We start from the raw sequence: 18,629 nt of genomic DNA on the forward strand, positions 1-18,629 counted from the left end.
TGGACAACATACCTCAAAGAAGAACAAGCCATTTCAAGCAAAGATGGCAGAATGAAGGTGTGTATCAGAGTGCAGGAGATGAAAGGAGCACATGGAGAAAAGATAACAATGTAGGGAAGTAGTGGAGTACTAGGATATGAGAGCAGAGATGTAAATTGAGGCAAGATTAATTAATGTGAAGCCAAGGAGCTTGAATTTGATGCAATAACATCCAGGAAATCAGTGAAAGGATTCAAGATGAGGAAAAGGAAGATGGAGAAGCGATGATGGTAATCAAGGCAAGAAGCAGGTTTTGGCAGAGGAGGTACATTAGTCAGGAAGGGGCAAATTATTGTAAAATTAAAGAGGATGAAGAAAAAAAGAGTTATCAAGAGAGTGGAGATGGGATGAGAAGCAGTATGGTCAAGTGAACCGGACATTAGGGTGGGGGTCAGGAGACCTGGGTTCTACTTCCAGTTTTGCCACTAACCTACTGTGTGACCAGTTTTGGAGATATTCTGAAAATGTGCTATGCTTTTTGCTTCCACAAATAACATCATATGAAAATCTGTTCTAACAATAACATGCAGACTCATTTAATGGAATTTACACAACTTAATAACATCTGCATATCAATCAGTTAGATTGGAAAGTGCTATTAACCTGCAAATAGTTGTGAACACACAAAGGGAGATCAGTCTGAAATTCAGGCCCACCAAGTTAGTCAAAGAAATAACTAAGACATACAGGATGTGAGATTGGACAGAAAGGGATAGGTTGGAAGTAGACATGTACATTTGGGAAGCATCCAGAGAAGCAGCACTTGAAACAATTGGAGGTGATTATGTTGCCAGCTGGAAATAGAGGATAGAAGGGACCAAGGACAGAAACCTGAAAAACATGAACTCCTGGGTGAGAGGGGAGGATGCAGAGCTACCAATGAAAGTGATAAAGAAGAGATGAAGGAAGAGAGAATCAGAGGGCCCCAAGTGTGGAAGTCAAGAAAGGAAAGGAGGAGAAAGTGATCAACTAAGGAGAAGGCAGCAGAGAAAGAAGACAGATAAGTGCTCCTTTTTCCTAGCAAGGAAAAGATCTTAACAAGCTTGATCAGGATAGTTTAGACGCAGTAAAGAGGGTGGAAGCCAGACTGGAGGAGAGCAAGTAAAGAGTATAGGCAACAGGATTAGGCAGTGTGCTATGAAATTTTTGGATCCAAAAGGAAGGGGAGGAGGAAATTAGGCTAATACTTAGAAAAGCAGGTGGTTTTCAGCATAAGGCCTGCTCATAATCACACAGGAAAGAAACCAAATATCAACAGCATTAAACAGTATTACTCAGCATGAGTAAAGTGTTGATGTTATTCCTTGAAAATTCCTTACCTAATTTTGAGAAGGACTTTATGAACATGAATATATTTTCCATCCACTAGAAACTTCAAGTCTGCAGTGTCAGGGTTGTCAAATTCCTTCTTCAGTGATTGGGCTACTGTTAGGTGGTCATCAGGTTCTAAGATAACAAAGGTATTTAAGAGTTATTGATGAATAAATAACAATGTTCCATGTCTCTTGATTCCTGGCTTTAAGTCAGCATATCAATGAAAGCAATGCTATTCATAAACACAACCTTCCACTCAAGACCAGTAACACAACAATAATGTTAGAGTATGGACCTCTAGAACAGAGAGTAAAGGCTATGTCACTACAATTCCTACATGACTATCCACTCCAAACAAATACGTATCTCAACTAAAAAAGAGGTCCACCTAGTATCTCTCAGATAAGTTTCACCCTAGTACAGGAATATTGCCTACCATCCAGAAAAATCTCAACAGTCTCAGAAGTTTAATGTTACAATCGGTAGTACACATTATCAGTTACTTTTACTTGTTTAAATTTTAAACTTGTTACTTATTTTATCAGAAAGTGTTTATTTTTCAAATTATTTATTCTGGCATATGTACTAGAAACATAAAATCATATAGGAATCTGCTAAAAAAGAAAAAAATTCTGTTTTAAATACTTCCACTATGAGAGATGCCATTTCACATCAAGAATAGCAAAACAAGTGAATACATCCATAAGTGCAGGTGAAGTGTCCTCAATATAACAGCCTTACAGCTAAACACTAACAATTCTATACAGCTATTGGAAAAATGAGCTTGCTTCAGTGGTGCTATTTAAAAGCATTGCATGTATTAAATTCTGTATGTCTATGCATGTATGTACATATATACATACTACAGTCCTCTGTGATACCTCTGTGACAAGTCTATCATATAGCCTTGACATTCTCATCTGCGGTCTGTCCACAAATCCATCTCTCATGGACTAGTTCTAATACTTCAACCCCTTCAGCAGCTTCAAATAGCCATTTTCTTTTAAAACAAACAAACAAACCCGTCATAAAAATATTTCCTCCTCTTCCCAGGGATAGTAACAGCTTTTCTCTAATAATGTCACAAATTTAAAGTCTGGTATCTTGCAGCCTACAAGGCAAGTAGTAGGAAATGGGAGATACCCAGTTTCCCCAATGGGACCTTGTGACGTTATTGATATAATCTGGGACCATATAGATCATTGTTGCAACCAAGGTCCTGTAGTGGCACTCAAATCTTGTATAAAGGGGGTCAAATGGGGTGTCTAAGACAAGGTTATGGTTTACTGGTTATGATTATGCTGTCTATATGTGTGTATCACTTTTGTAGTTGAAGTTATGAATATTGGCTCTATACTGTCTGTATTTCAAACTTATGCTATGCTGCTGGGTGACATCCCAGACAAACTGGTGTTAGCTCTGCCTAGCCTGCTTGATGGCCCATTAAGGACCATCAGCTATACAATGGACCCATTGAGAGAAGGCAGATACGCCTTGTAACTCAGCAAAGTATGCAGGGACTGGCCCATGTGACTCCAGACTCCATTTTGCTGTAATTTTCCACAGTAAGAACAAAGAGGTGTTCTTACACCTGGAAAAGACTATATAAGGCTGATGCCTCATCTCCATCTTGTCTTCAATCCTGCTTCATACCTCTGGAGGAACTTTGCTACAAGCTGAAGCTTTGAACAAAGGACTGAGGACCCATCCCAGCGGGGGATGTATTCCAGAGACTTGATTTGAACCTGCAGTTTATTCCATCGCTGCTGCAAGCCTGAACCAAGAACTTTGCCATTACTGTATGTAATTGATTCCATTTAACCAATTCTAACTCTCATCTCTATCTTTTTCCTTTTATGAATAAACCTTTAGATTTTAGATTCTAAAGGATTGGCAACAGCGTGATTTGTGGGTAAGATCTGATTTGTATATTGACCTGGGTCTGGGGCTTGGTCCTTTGGGATCAGGAGAACCTTTTTCTTTTACTGGGGTATTGGTTTTCATAACCATTTGTCCCCATAACGAGTGGTACTGGTGGTAATACTGGGAAACTGGAGTGTCTAAGGAGATTGCTTGTGAGACTTGCAGTTAGCCAGTGGGGTGAGACTGAAGTCCTCTTAGTCTGGCTGGTTTGGTTTGCCTTAGAGGTGGAAAAAACCCCAGCCTTGGGCTGTAACTGCCCTATTTGAGCAATTTGTCCTGAGTTGGCACTCTCAGTTGGGTTCCGCCAGAACCGCATTGTCACAGACCTAAAGACTTACTATTAGCTCTGGAAGGGCCCGAGACACAGGATTTGATATTATGACATTATGAGGACATTTTGATATCTAGAAGAAGTATTTTAGGTTATTTTTAAAGGATGTTATGGCTACCTCTGGGTTCATACAATTGGACTCAAGGTAACTAAGTCACCTGGATTTACAGGTAGAAAGATAAATAAAAAATTCCCAATGGTGTTTTTAAAATAAAACATTTCTAAAATAGTTTTTCGGTAATGTGGCATATACATCATATGATAGTGTGGTTAAAAGTTTTACTGGCTCTCATTTAGGATGGCCTGCATAGTTCACTCAGGTCTCTACTACTTGTGAGCAAATACAGTCAGCTAAAACTCATACAAATAAAAGCTTTACACTTCCTCACCTTTTCCTATAATATATGCCAGTAATATATGAAAAAATACAGTGTATATTTTCTTTACAAGATTAAAATTAAATAATTGCTCAACTTTTTACAGCTAATATCTGCATATGTTTATTTTTAAAAAGAACTGACAAGCTGAAAGTAGATGTTTGTTGGTAAAGGAAAACTCAAATGGTTTTAGAAGATTGAGTTTGAAATTCATATAACTTAGCGCATTAAGCAGATTTATCACAACATTTAAAAATACCACATACTTTGCCTGCTTTTCTGTTTCCTCATCAACTTAATGAACAGGAGAAAACACACCTTCACTGTTGTCTGACGTAACAAGTACATCCCCTTGGAAAGGCTGATGTGTTCAACTGACATGTTGTTATAGATCAAAATAATGCCTGCAGCATTTTGTTGTGGAAGCCAGAAACAACAGAGTTACTTGCAAATATAAATGTGTGCCATTAAAATATTACCTGCTGACCTCTATAGAATTGGTCAGCCAGAGGAAGCAAAGGTAGGGCTAAGTTATGAAGCGTTTTAAAGATAAAGACAAGAATCTTGTATTTGATGCACAGGTGAAGAGGGAGCCAGTGGAAGGACACAAAGAGGGGGATGACGTGGTCACAGAAATGAGCCAAGAAAATTATTTTAGCAGCAGCATTTTGAAAAAGAGTTGAAGGGAGCAAGTTTGCAGTATTCAATGCCAGAAAAGAGGAGGCTGCAATAGTCAAGATGTGAAATGACGAGGGCTCGGACAAAAGTTTAGTTGTGTGAGCAGAGGAAAAGCCATGAAATGTCATGAAAGAAAAAGCAGCAAGCTTTAGAAAGGATCTGAATATGTGGGTCTAGGTGATAGGGCGAAGTCAAAGTTGACACTCAAGGTACATGCCCGAGTGAAAAGGACTGTGGTGTGGTACACAACGATGGCAAAAGTGTAGATAGAAGAGAGATTGAAAAAAGATTAATAACTCAGTTTTGGACGCGTTTCCTTTAAGAAAATGACTGAACATCCAAAAAGATGTCAGAAAGACAGGCAAGGGAGATAATTCATCAGTAGAACTGAAGATCTGCATGTCATCACACAAAGATGGTAGTTAAAACCATGCTTGCAGTTAAGAGCAGATAGAGATGGGAAGAAGAGGAAGAGACTAAGGACAGAGTTTTGAGGGTCACCCACAGACAGAGCATGTGGGGGGGTGGGGGCAGGAGAATGACCCATCAAATGAGACTCTGAAAGAGTAATCAGAGAGGTAAAAGGAGAACTATGAGAGGACTGAACCACAAAAGCCAACAGAGGACAAAATTTCAAGAGGTAGGGAGCAGTCGATGGTGTCAAAAGCCACAGAGAGGTCAAGGAAAATAAAGGGCTGTTCTACACTAATGCTGTAAGTAAGTCACACTACTTCAGTTATGTAAGTTACGTAACTGAAGTCGATGTAACTTAGGTTGATGTACAGCGGTGTCTACACAGCACTATGTTGACGGAAGATGCTCTCCCACCAACTTACCTTCTGCCTCTTGGGGAGGTGGAGTACAGACGTTAATGGGAGAGCGCGCTGCCATTGACTTAGCTTGTCTTCACGAGACCCGCTAAATCGACACCACTGCATCAATCGCAACAGTGCCGATTTAGCCGGAATTGTAGACAAACCCAAAGACAGAATACAATCCATGAGATTTGACCAGAAAGAGGTCATGAGAGACTTTAGTGAGAGCAGTTTCAGTGGAGTGTAGAGGATGGAAGGCAGACTATAGGTGGTCAAGATGGAAATTTAAAAACTCCAGACAGTGGTTGCAGAAAGCATGTTCAATTAGTGTGAAGATGAACAGGAGAAGAGACACTGAGTATTAGTGGGGGAAGAGTCCAGGGTGGTTGTTTTTGTTTTTTTAAAATAGGGAAGACCAAAGTATGTTTGTACTGGGAGAAAAAGGAACTGGATGAGAAAGACAGGTTGAGGAGAACACCAAAAGAGGGAATGAGAGCAGAGCTGGGAAAGTTACAAGAGGAGAGGAGATGGGGTCACCTGGGCAGAAAGAGGGGTTGGAGGAGCAGGGCAACAGTGACAGAGGTGAGTGCACTATGGATATAGTGGAAAAAGTGGAGTGGAGAAATCCCTCTGTATCTTACTGATTTTTTTTCTTTGAAGATATCCCCAAGATTTTTTATTGAAAGTGAGCAGGAAACAGGAGGGTGGAGGTTTAAGGAAGGAGTCAAATGCAGTGAAAAAGTATTTGGGATTGTAGGTGCAAGACGCACTACGAGGAGCAAGAAAGCTGTTTGGCTAAGAAAGTGGCAGAACTAAAAGAGGAAAAAGAGTGAATCTACAGTGAAGAAAGTCGGTGTGACTGCAGGACTTTTGTCAGAGATACTCAGCAACAGGAGAACAAGAGTATAGAAAATAGCTATTTAGGTGTAAGGCAGGGCTGAGGGATGATTGTGTCATGTGTGCTGTATTTCCTGATATGAGAAAATTAAGGAGCCAAGCAGGATATTCTGGTAATTTCCAGAATGAAGACTATGATACACATGCCTGAAAGTCAGAGATTTTATATATAGATACAAAAACCTATTTTATATGTATCTTAAAATATGGCCTCTCTCAAAAGAACTGCTGCATTTGTATTTAATAGTAACGTGGACACACAAGGTATGATAAGAAAAAAGTCCTATTAGCAAAGTAAGAATCTGCTCTTAGCCATGGGAATTATATACAGAACTGCAATAGAGCTGATTTTATAAAAGCCAGCTAGTGATTTTTATATACACACATATATTACAGCATAATGTAGTTTTCAAGTATAAACTAATTTTACATCTAAACTTAGCCTTGCTACTTCAAGGTAGAGGGCATGAGCATAAAAATTTAAAGCTAGAACATTAGGGAGAGTTTGTTTTCCTCTGAATTGTGATTGTGTAAGGACAAGTATCTTCTATAGATCTGCAGACTAAAAGACTAGACAGTTACACTTTTTAAAAAAGGAAGTAATGCATACAAATATACTAAAATGTGCAATGTTCTCAATTAAAAAAATAAGGTATTTTCACTGTCAATAAGTGCTTTCCCTGATCCATGTCAAATGTGCGCTAACTACTTATGCTAAACAATCTGTTTCACCTTGCATTTAGCTGTGATGTTCAGAGTACCTTTACCAGACCTGAAGAAGAGCGCTGTGTGGTTTGAAAGCTTGTCTGTCTCACCAACGGAGGTTGGTCTAACAAAAGATGTTACCTCACGCATCTGGCCTCTCTAAATTCATTGTTTAGGCAACCTAAAAGCTCTAATGAACACCTAAGGTTGCCCCCTTATGGTACAGGCTGTAAGACAAAGGTTATACACCAAGGTCTGTGCTTGATCAGCTCGGCTAGTAGGAATTAGATGCATCTTTCTGTAACATATCTATTCTCTCTAGTGCCACCTCCCAGTGCTGAGAGGATGAACACTTAAGTATGATGCAGTCAGAGTTTAATATTTGTTCATAATTTACAAACACAAAAGATCACAGGGCAAAGGATTCATTTTATGGTTCCTATCTTCTTGCATGCTTAAGAGCAATCAAAAAGAACAGGAGTACTTGTGGCACCTTAGAGACTAACAAATTTATTAGAGCATAAGCTTTCATGGGCTACTGCCCACTTCTTCGGATGCATATAGAGTGGAACATATATTGAGGAGATATATATACACATACAGAGAGCATGAACAGGTGGGAGTTGTCTTACCAACTCTGAGAGGCCAATTAAGTAAGAGAAAAATTTTTTTTTGAAGTGATAATCAAGCTAGCCCAGTACAGACAGTTTGATAAGAAGTGTGAGAATACTTACAAGGGGAGATAGATTCAATGTTTGTAATGGCTCAGCCATTCCCAGTCCGTATTCAACCCTGAGTTGATTGTATCTAGTTTGCATATCAATTCCAGCTCAGCAGTCTCTCGTTGGAGTCTGTTTTTGAAGTTTTTCTGTTGTAATATAGCCACCCGCAGGTCTGTCATTGAATGGCCAGACAGGTTAAAGTGTTCTCCCACTGGTTTTTGAGTATTATGATTCCTGATGTCAGATTTGTGTCCATTAATTCTTTTGCGTAGAGACTGTCCAGTTTGGCCAATGTACATGGCAGAGGGGCATTGCTGGCACATGATGTCATATATCACATTGGTAGATGTGCAGGTGAACGAGCCCCTGATGGTATGGCTTCTTATCAAAATGTCTGTCCTGGGCTAGCTTGATTATCACTTCAAAAAAAATTTTATCATACTTAATTGGCCTCTCAGAGTTGGTAAGACAACTCCCACCTGTTCATGCTCTCTGTATGTGTGTATATATATCTCCTCAATATTTATTCCACTCTATATGCATCCAAAGAAGTGGGCAGTAGCCCACGAAAGCTTATGCTCTAATAAATCTGTTAGTCTCTAAGGTGCCACAAGTACTCCTGTTCTTTTTGCAGATACAGACTAACACGGCTGCTACTCTGAAAAAAGCAATCAAGTGCACTGATATTCCCAGCAAATAAATTGAGACCTTTCAGAACACTCTCTCTGTGGTCAAACCCACTGTGGAGGTATTATGAAACCATTAAGTGTACTTAAATCATTGACTGCTGGGCATCCTGTAGAGTCTATACAACTAAGTTCTTCTCTACACTATAGATGCTACAGCAGCACAGCTATGGCACTGCAGCTGTGCCACTGTATTGCTGTAGTGTAGACACTTGCTACAGTGACAGAAAGGGTTTTTCTACCACTGTAGTTAATCAACCCCCTCGACAGGTAATAGCTAGGTTGATAGTGAGATTATTTACCTGTACAGTAACTTGATTTCCTCAGATGTTTTGTCCCTATGGGTGCTGCACCATGCTCCTATGTATTCTCGAATGGAGACTGTAAATCAATGTCCATGGGCCCATGCCTGGGCAGAGCAGTTCCTCATGCTCCCATACAAGGGCATATAGGGAGGTGCAGACCTGCCATCACTCAGTTCCTTCTCAATTGCGAAACCCGAGGCTCTACACCAGAGAGGAAAGAGGGCGGGAGGTGGAGCACCCATAAGGACAAAACATCTTGGAAAACAGAAATTACTGTATAGGTAAGTAACCTCTCCCTTTTCTTCAAGTATATGCCCCTATGGGTGCTACACCATAGGAGACTCCCAAACAGAAACTTAACGTGAAGGTGGGTGCTGAGGAGGCAGATCCAAGACCGTTCGGAGGACCACATCATGTCAACTCTGGAAGCAGGTAAGAAAGCGTAGTTCTTGGCAAGCATATGGATGGAGGACCAAATTGCAGTCCTGCAGATTTCAGCTATGGGAACATCTTTTAAGAGGGCTATAGATGTGGAGTGTGCTGTCACTCAATGAGGGGGATGTATTCCAGCAATCTCACAGCATATTAGGATGCAACCCCGAGACCCACTTCAACTGTCTTTGTGTGGAAATGGGCTGTCCCTTCATCCTTTCTGCAAAAGATAAGGCGAGAACCCTCCTGACAACTAGTCTCTGTAGGCTGGTTTCCCCCCTGGAGGCATGAGGCTTTGGATAGAACACTATTAGATGTATCTCCTGATTAATATGGTATTCCAAAGAGACCATAGGGAGGAAGCGAGGATGGGGATGTAGTGAAACCTTATATCTGTAGAAGATGGTGGGTTTGCCATGAGACCACCTAGTTTTCCCATTCGCCTAGCCAAAAAATGGCTATAAGGAATGAAGTCTTGAGGAAGAGGTGAAGGAGAGAGCAGGTAGCCATTGGTTTGGAGGGGGATTTCCTCAGAACATTGAGAAACAAATTAAGGTCCCACTGGAGGGCTGGGTTCCATACAGGAAGAAATAAGTTGTATAAGCCTTCAAGGAATCTGGTCATAGTAGGGTAAGCAAAAACTGAGACACTCTTGATGAGTGAGTGGAAGGCTGTGATAGAGGCAAAATGTACTCTGACTGAGCTCACTGAGAGACCTTGTGTCTTTAAATCCAACAGATAGTCTAGGATAGTCAAAATGCTACGGTTGATGAACAGACTCACTTCCAAATGAAGGGAAATACTGAGATTGTAGGTTTAAAAGTAGAACACCAAGAAAGAGAACCTAGTCTTCAACCAAAGGGAGGTTCTGAACTGCCATACTGAAGTACATGACCCTAGAGGATGTTCAAGATACGAGGGGCATTTTTAGCATCCAACCAGGTGCTCAAGGCACAGTCAACTTTTGGGATGGACTATCAATTATATTGCTTATTGCAAAGAGTAGCACCTGTAAGGCCTTTTTACCAGCCTTAGCATCACTAAGGCAAAGCCAAGAGGAAGGGGCGATCATGAGGAATGGGCCTGACTGTGTCCTCTCTGATATGCTGGGGTATGTGTCTCTGAAAAACAGGAAGTCTATCTATATTTGACTTCCGGTGTGTGTGTGTTGGGGCCCATGAGACTGCAGACTCTGCAAAAACACATCTGTATAACTAACTGCTTAAAAAGTACTTGCTTAATGTTTTTTCTTTGATTGACATGTTGTTGAGGTAACTGTAGCAGTTACTAACATAAAAGGGGTCTAAGGAATTTGGATTTGACTTTCTGGACATCTCTTGGAATCCCTGGCAACAGGTGGGTAGCGGGTCATTGGAAACTTGTCATTTGACCACTTGAGACCCCTCCAGACCATAGGTAACTATTGTTTGGGACTGCTCTATAACTTATTGTGTTTGTATGTGCTTGAGACTAAATAAAGCAGAGACTCTGAGTAAAGGTCTTCTAGTGAGAATGCTAGAGACTAATAAAGTGCTGGCTTTAAGTGAAAGCACTTGGTTTTGATTTGTTTGTGTCAGCCATATAGCAGACAGAGGCACTACATCTCCCTGGGTTTATCCTGATACCACCTTGCAGAGAGTAAAGTTACCAAGAGTTTTGGATTTGGGGAACCCCTGTGTAACACTAGTCCATCAGAAATCCTTACTGAGGCTAAAAATTAAGAAACAGTTACATGGAGGATAAATGAACTGCAACTGTAGGTAAATAAATTAGCTATTGATGGTCAAATATGCTAATATTCCAGAACGAACTGGACACAAATGGTTCAGAGCAAAGAACTTGTTTATCTCCTACTATGGAAGCCCATATGAAAACCTTCAAGGCTGACTCACTGTAGGGATAATGGGCTAAAAGCTTTCCTGACAAAATATTTCCTTGATAATGCAGGATGGGAGTGATGGGGTGTACCAGGCACTTTGTGGCCCGGTGCTGTAGGCCCTATGGGCCTACTGCACCCTGCCCCAGGATGGAGCAGTGGAGGTGGGTCCTTCAGGCCTGCCTAGAAAGGCTGCACTGAAGGGCAGAAGACTGCCAGAGGGCTGAGCCACTGAAGACCTACTAGGCAAGGTCGACAACCAAAGAGGGCAGCAGGAGAAAAAAGATAGCAGTACCACAACCAGATGACAGGAAGAACTCACGAGAGGTGAGTATCTCCCGTCACAACCTGGTACTAGAAGTGGGGTCTTTTCAAACCAACCCCTGAAACAAGGTGACAATAGAGGAATTAATAAGTGTTCTAGCCCAGCATCAGCAGCACAGCTCTGCTGAAACTCAACTCCTGACTGAAGGGCAACAAGAGGACTCACAGCCACAACAGTGCCCAAATAAGCCTGGCCGTCACAAATGCTGAAGGGAAAGGCGTCAGATGGGCCCGCTAAGGCAGAGGTCCACAAACAGTGGGGTGCACCTTTGGGGTGGGGGCACGGAGGAACATTTGGAGGGGCATGGAGGGCCCGGACCAGCCCTCATGGGGGGCGGGAAGGGAGCGCCACCTAGCTTTGTCCTACCCCCAGCTCTGCTCCTGGCCTCGCCCCACCCCAGCTGTGGCCCCGGCCTCAACCCCCTTACCTCTGTCCATGTCCCCCTCATCCCTTGGAGCCGTGCCCTGCTCCCAGCTCTTGGCCCTGAAAGGATTAAAAGCCCACCCTTGGAGAGGGCTAGGGCTGGGAGCCAATCAGAAAAGGCTGAGAGGCAGCCAATCAGGGCCAGGCTGGGTCTTTCTCCAGAAGGTCTTTCTCCAGCCTTGGAGAGAGATGGACCTGGCTGCCTGAAAGAGGAAAAGGGTACCTTGGACAGCGCAGTGCTGGGGAAGGGCAGGAGGAGCTGGGGGAGCTCCAGTCTGGAAAATCCCCAGGCCAAGGCCTTACTGTCTGGGCCGGAGGAGGTACTAGGGCTGCGGGGAGGCAGCCAGGGGAGGAAGAGGCAACAGGTCCAACCCCCTGGCCAATGATGAGTGACCACTTCAGACTGCAGTTTGCCCCTGAGGGAAGGGGCTAGATGAAGACTGGCAGTGGGTCACTGAGGCAAGGTAGAATTAGGGGATTGAGGTTCCCTGGGAAGGGGAGGATCCCGAGTGTGGGAGTACTGCTGCGGGCAGTACCCAGGAGAAGGGGCACCGCGGGCCGGGAGGGATGCGGGGCCCAAGTATAGTGGTGGAGATTGATAATGAAAGACAAGTAATGACAGCAGGAGAGACACCGGCCAGCAGGAGGCGCTCTGAGGCTGGAATGAGCTAATTCCCGGACTGACCAGCAGGAGGTGCCGCGGCAGTGAGTGCTTGACCTGTTACAGGCCATATAAAAAGATTTTGCCCTTTGATGAGGTGGACACACTGCAGGAAGAAATGCAGGAGCCAAAAGAATGGGCAGGAGAAGAAGGTGTCTGACAGCACAAATGCATAGGAGGTGCATGCACCAGAGCTGGCACTAGAGACAGTGAATGAAATAACTGTGATCACATACACAAATCTTGCTGAGGTGTCAGTGCACACAGACATTCCCACAGGGGCCACAAGCTGACAGTAAAGAACCCACAAGGAGAACCAGGTGAAGACTGTGAAATCTTTCTACGCAGAGGCGCCTGGGAGAGAAACCCTGATCAGCCAGGGCAGAGACTGCTGCATGCACTCCAAATAGACAGACCTGGGAGAGAGAGACACTGAGAAACCAGAGCAGAGCCAACTACAAGCTCTACAGGCTGTAGGTTAATTTTAAAATTTTAAACTGGAAAATATTACTGAAGTCTATTTTTCAAATGCATTTATCCTTTCTTATGCACCAATTTTTTAAAAAAAGATTAGGATGCAACAACAACAACAAAAAATATGGTAAGCTCACCTACTGATAGGAGACGCCATGTCACAGCAGGAGTAGCAAAACAAGCAAACACATCATCTGTGCAGGCAAAGTGTGTAAGGTGTGGAAGAATCACAGACTGGCCACGGCACTGACCCCACATATACACATGACCACCCTGGGTTTTAGCAGCAGAAGTGTGAGCAGAATGGCAGGCTGCAATTTCTATAACTCTAAATTCACAAGCAAACAAAAACACTGGCATAAGGACAAAGTGCAGTGAGAAAGCTTACTACCACATATCTACTTCTGTAGGCTTGCATGCATTTCAAGTTTTATGGGAATATATTCCCCTTCCCCATCCATCCGCCCCTCACCATAAATGACAAAATGTTTCCACAGCATGCAAGACAACTGAAAATAAGGTTGTTCATTATTTGTACATATACAGCATCTAGTTACTCCTCTCAATTTTCACCCTGAAAACAGCAAATCAGATTTATCATAGAATATTTTACTATTTAATTAAAACCACATCAAAGTGCAACCATTACACCCATTCTTAGCATTACTTCTAACTAATATGCACGCACATGTAGTAACTAAATTATTCTGTAGGCCATTTTTTAGAACATTTTCCAAATGAAGGGCCTAGACCCAAGGAAAGCACTAATTAAAGAACATTACCCCCCACACTTTAGCTATGTTAAGATGCTTCACTAACCCTAGAGGTTGATTTTTAGGTTTTCAAAACTCCCATCACATTAATTGTTACACAATCCACTGTTTTGCAGTCTGAAGTATAACTTGTCTGATTAGTGGTGAAGTTGTGTATATATATATTTAAGACAAAATCTTGCAGCCCTTAGTGTGAGGTAACACTCCCATGGTCATAAGGAACACAGGATTTGGCCAACAACCGATGAAGGCAATATATAACATTTTTATTAAAAGGTACTAAACATATTTGGACTGCGGCAAAAGTGTTTTAAGCAAAAAATAAACACTGATGTTTGAAAAAAAGCAGCAAATTAAGAGGAAATAACACCACACAATATCAGATAGCAATTACCTCTTCCTTCTAGCTGGTGGAGACAGAAACAACTGTAAGAGTAGCATTACACTTTTTTAAAGTCTTTCACAGCAGAAAAACCAAAATGGTTTATTCAACAAGACCCTAATATACTCTAGTAAGGAACACTTTCACATTTCTACTGATAGAAACACAAAGTATTGCATTATCCATAGAAATTATTCTATTACTGATTATCAGGAACTAAGACTGAGAAATTTGTAAAAGCTAAATTTTCAGTCAGAAATATAATTTAATTCCCTCCAGCCTTCCCCTTGCTAATCAAGGACTATAAAAACATATAAGCAGCATTTAATGCAAGAGCTACAGGCAAATTGTAAATATCCACTCTTCTGACATTTTCCACATTTTTTGTCTGATCAATCTTAATGGTAAACTATTATTAACATAGCAAATAAATTATAAAAAGATAAGCCTTGTTTTTGGTTGACTCAGTATACTGAAGTGGCAGCACAGCACCAATGACAGCATACAATTAAAACTCATAAAATACTGAGAAGTAGATGCAGTTGAAGGAGAGAGAGAGGCAGGAAACAGCCAGCCCCAGAATTTGTAGTCTCCCTTTCACATCTATTTATCATGGCAATGCATATGTTTCCAGCCAGGTCAAATTTTAATTTACAGATGTAAATGTCATCCAACATTAGAATCTCTTCAGGTTTAGGTCTGTGAAATAACCATAGCTAGCAATTACAAGTGATTTCTACCAAAAAAAGTCACTGTGATTTTGCGCAGCACTTCCGAGATTATTTTTATTTATGGCTGATTATTACAGTGTAAATATTACCTGTCCTTATCAACAGTAACTGGTGCAGGGTAAGACTGATTACTTTTATTGCCAGTGCCTAACTGACCATACGAATTGGCTCCCCATGCATACAGCTGACCTTCATCTGTTAGCACTAATGTATGTGCATAGCCACAGGCAACCTACAATGAATAACAAAAAAATCTCATCTTACTTACCAGCAAATTAATTCAGACAAATAAATATATTTTCATATTGTTGATTCTATATCCAAGAGGATAAAGACATAGGTACGGCCCTACCAAATTCACGGTCCATTTTGGTCAATTTCACGGTCATAGGATTTTAAAAATTGTAAATTTCAAGATTTCAGCTATTTAAATCTGAAATTTCACAAGTGTTGTAATTGTAGGGGTCCTGACCCAAAAAGGAGCGTTGTGTGTGTGTGTGTGGTGGGCTGTCGCAAGGTTATTGTAGGGGAGGTTGCGGTACTGCTACTCGTGCACTGCTGCTGGCGGTGGTGTTGCCTTCAGAGCTGGGCAGCTGGAAAGCGGCAGCTGCTGGCAGGGAGCCCAGCTCTGAAGGCAGAGCCACCACCAGCAGCAGCACAGAGTAAGGATGGCGCGGTATGGTATTGTCACCCTTACTTCTGCACTGCTGCCTGCAGAGCTGGTCCCTCAATCAGCAGCTGCCACGCTCCGGCTGCCCAGCTCTGAAGGCAGCACAGAAGTAAGGGTGGCAATACTGAAACCTCCCTAAAATTACTTTGCAACCCGCCTGCCACTCTCTTTTGGGTCAGAACCCCAATTTGAGAAACGCTGGTCTCCCTGTGAAATCTGTATAGTATAGTGTAAAAGCACAAAAAAGACCAGATTTTATAGTCTGTGATGCGTTTTTCATGGCCGTGAATTTGGTAGGGCTCTACACACAGGCAATACAACTTACAAAAATAACAAACACAGATCACACTATAATCGGGAACAGAAAGAGGGTGAGAGATTTTGAGCAAAGAAATGCATGTGAGAAAACCTGCTTATATTTTTAAAAAATTCACAAGCCAATAACCTTTTAAGAGCACAGTAAGAGTTAATGAAAAATGTACAAAAGAAGAAATAACAGAGGCACATTGTTGAAACATAACAAGGGGACCTCAGAAGCAGGTGAAGTGAGAGAGAACTAGGAGAATTTACAAATTTTGCAGTAAAACTCGTATCATGGCATAAATTAAAGTTTGAAACTATGGGCTTGATGCTGTAAGTGCTTGCTACCAAGCGTAGTGCTAACTACTGTAAATAGTACCATTTAACTATAGTATTAAATGCTACGGCTTCCATCCAGCTAAGAACTTAAGACTTAAGTGTTTAAGCATGTGAGTAGTCCCACTGACTTCTATGGGACTAGTTATGTGCTTACAGTTAAACATATACTTAAGTATGCTTAAGTTCTTTGTTGAATCAAGGCCTATATCTAACTGTAAATACTAGGGACCTAAATCAATACTTGTTATTACAGCAACACTTTCTTAACAGGAGAAAAAGATAATGGAAAGTAAGAAATAATATTTTTCTTAATTATGCTAGGGATCTCTTTCTCCATTAGCATCCCCTCCCAGCTAAACTATCTCTTGTGAGGGACCTTACCTGTGAATGGGAATTGGATAGAAAGCTATGTATTTTTATTTATTTATTTCAATTGCTAAAAAACATCCATCCAATGTTACAATTAGGAACCAATCTTCAAAAGACTGCTTTCCTAAATCCCCCATAACCCTCCACTGACAGATTTCTCCAGCACCATCTCTTGTAAATTCATTTTCTTCTTCCTAGGAACAGCCAAGGAGAACAAGGGAGCCTTGGAGTGTGGCCTGGTGGTCAACAAACTTTGGCTTTGACAAACAGAAGTAGATGTCAATGAAAGATGAGAGTGCCAATTACCTTCCAAGAGGAAATAAATATATATTATAAAGATCCCTAAAATTCCTCAGATGAAATCCTGGCTCCATTGAAGTCAAAAGCAAAACTCCAATTGACTTCAATTGGGCTACATTTTCACCCTTCTCTCTAGTGGAGGGGAAAGTTCATTTTTCAGATGTATATTTTCATTATTATGTTTAGGTCTTTAACCAAACCACTAACGCCTTGCCTTCATTGAGTGCAGAATATTCCCTTTAGAATCTGCATTTGCCACATGCTATTTCTTCTGTTCATAAAAGGCTTGACGTGACATTATAAACATACCCGCTGCACACGAATGCCTTGCAAAGCAGCTATTCTACAGGGTGTTGGCTGATTACCACTGCTGCCCAATCCAAGCTGGCCATTACCATTGTAACCCCAGACATAGACCTAAAAAAGGAAGATTGGATTTTAATTAGTTTGCTATGTATTTTCTCCACTTCTCTTGAAAAAAGAAATCTATTTTATAGTGTTGTAATGTGCAATTCTCTGCAATGACACCTCCAAAGAAACTCTTTCCTTTGTATTTTTAATTTTAATATTTTTGCACATTATATGGCAGGTCGCACCCACAGCTTCTGTTGACAATATCAACTATAAAGTGCACTAAAATTCTACCCCTATGTATTCTGTTTGCCCAGTGCAAGTCTTCAAGGAATATATCATCCAATACTTAGAATTTTTATTACATAGAATTGGACTACCAATAACTGTTCTGTTCCCTGGTATGCAAAGCAAGCTCTGCTTCTAGCTTCCTTTGTCATAGAGCTCATCTCTCGATTAAAAATTGATCCCAAAAGAAAACAAACAAAAATATCTTGAACTGGAAGAAGCAGGTCTTAAACACACGTGATATAGTTTGAGTAAACTATTAAGGATATTATTTTGAATACCTCAAAAAAGCATTTGGGGAACCATATTTCCCTACTCTGCTACCTCTTTAGTGAAAAGTGTTCCATTCATGTTTTATACAGCGAACTGCAGGTTTGATGAGTTTTAGCACATTAATAAACATAACTTATTTTCAATGCCAAGAATTATGGACAAAGAAAAAAGCATTTGAGATATTTTCATGCAAACTGGAAAAGACCAAACATGAATTACAAATAAGAGTAAATCCTGCATAAATGGATGTGTAAGATTTTTTCAGTTTTTTTTTACTGACATCTAAACAAAAACTTCATAGGGGAAAATGACAGTTGCTCACCTGTAACTAGAGTTCTCAAAGATGGACCCTACGCATTCACGATCCTGGGTAGAATGCTTCATAGCAGTGCCTGTTGCACTACTCTTGCGCCCCCTCCTTCCCCTCCTCTCATTTTTGTTCCTGAACTTTCTGAGGACAAGAGGGTGTGGTTTTCCAGACAGCTCAGTTCCTGCACTGCCTCCTCAGATTCAAGAATATAATTAGGACTTCGAGGAAGATGCAAAGGTGAGCATGGAGCGGGAATGTGTAGAGTCCAGTTCTATGCACTGTACAATTCTCAAAGAACTCCACTCACAGGTGAGCAGCCTTCATTTCTTCTTCAAGTAATCTGTACACCTTCCCACTCTTGGGATAGTTTGATAAGCAATACTATCCACTGAGGACACAGCTGGGACACATAGTCCTAATTAAACAGTGTCTTGAGTACTGCCCTAAAAATCGGTGCATCAGATCTGGATGCTAAATCAAGAGAAAGCAATGTTTAGTAAATGTGTGTATATAACTCCCTGTTTCAGCTCTACAGATTTCAATAATAGAACTATGTCTAA

General features: G+C 41.3%; 1 protein-coding gene across 20 annotated transcripts in view; it reads right to left on the minus strand.

The window, feature by feature from the left end:
* Positions 1-18,629, minus strand: part of RCBTB2 (RCC1 and BTB domain containing protein 2) — an 86,134-nt gene that overhangs the window by 21,236 nt on the left and 46,269 nt on the right. For 10 of the 20 annotated variants that reach the window (XR_010600786.1, XR_010600805.1, XM_065593740.1 and 7 more), the window contains 5 exons: positions 17,157-17,264; positions 14,959-15,101; positions 13,121-13,311; positions 4,251-4,388; positions 1,359-1,485 (listed from right to left, as the gene is read on the minus strand). Coding sequence is in view for 13 of the 20 variants with exons in the window: in XM_065593740.1 (XP_065449812.1) it covers positions 1,359-1,485; positions 4,251-4,388; positions 13,121-13,311; positions 14,959-15,101; positions 17,157-17,264 (707 nt within the window). In the remaining 7 variants the exon portion in view is untranslated. The remainder of the gene's footprint in view (positions 1-1,358; positions 1,486-4,250; positions 4,389-13,120; positions 13,312-14,958; positions 15,102-17,156; positions 17,265-18,629) is intronic. The other 10 variants (XR_010600803.1, XR_010600787.1, XM_065593777.1 and 7 more) reach the window with 4 other exon arrangements.

Source organism: Chrysemys picta, chromosome 1 (assembly GCF_011386835.1).
Source record: "Chrysemys picta bellii isolate R12L10 chromosome 1, ASM1138683v2, whole genome shotgun sequence".
Taxonomy (NCBI): domain Eukaryota; kingdom Metazoa; phylum Chordata; order Testudines; family Emydidae; genus Chrysemys; species Chrysemys picta.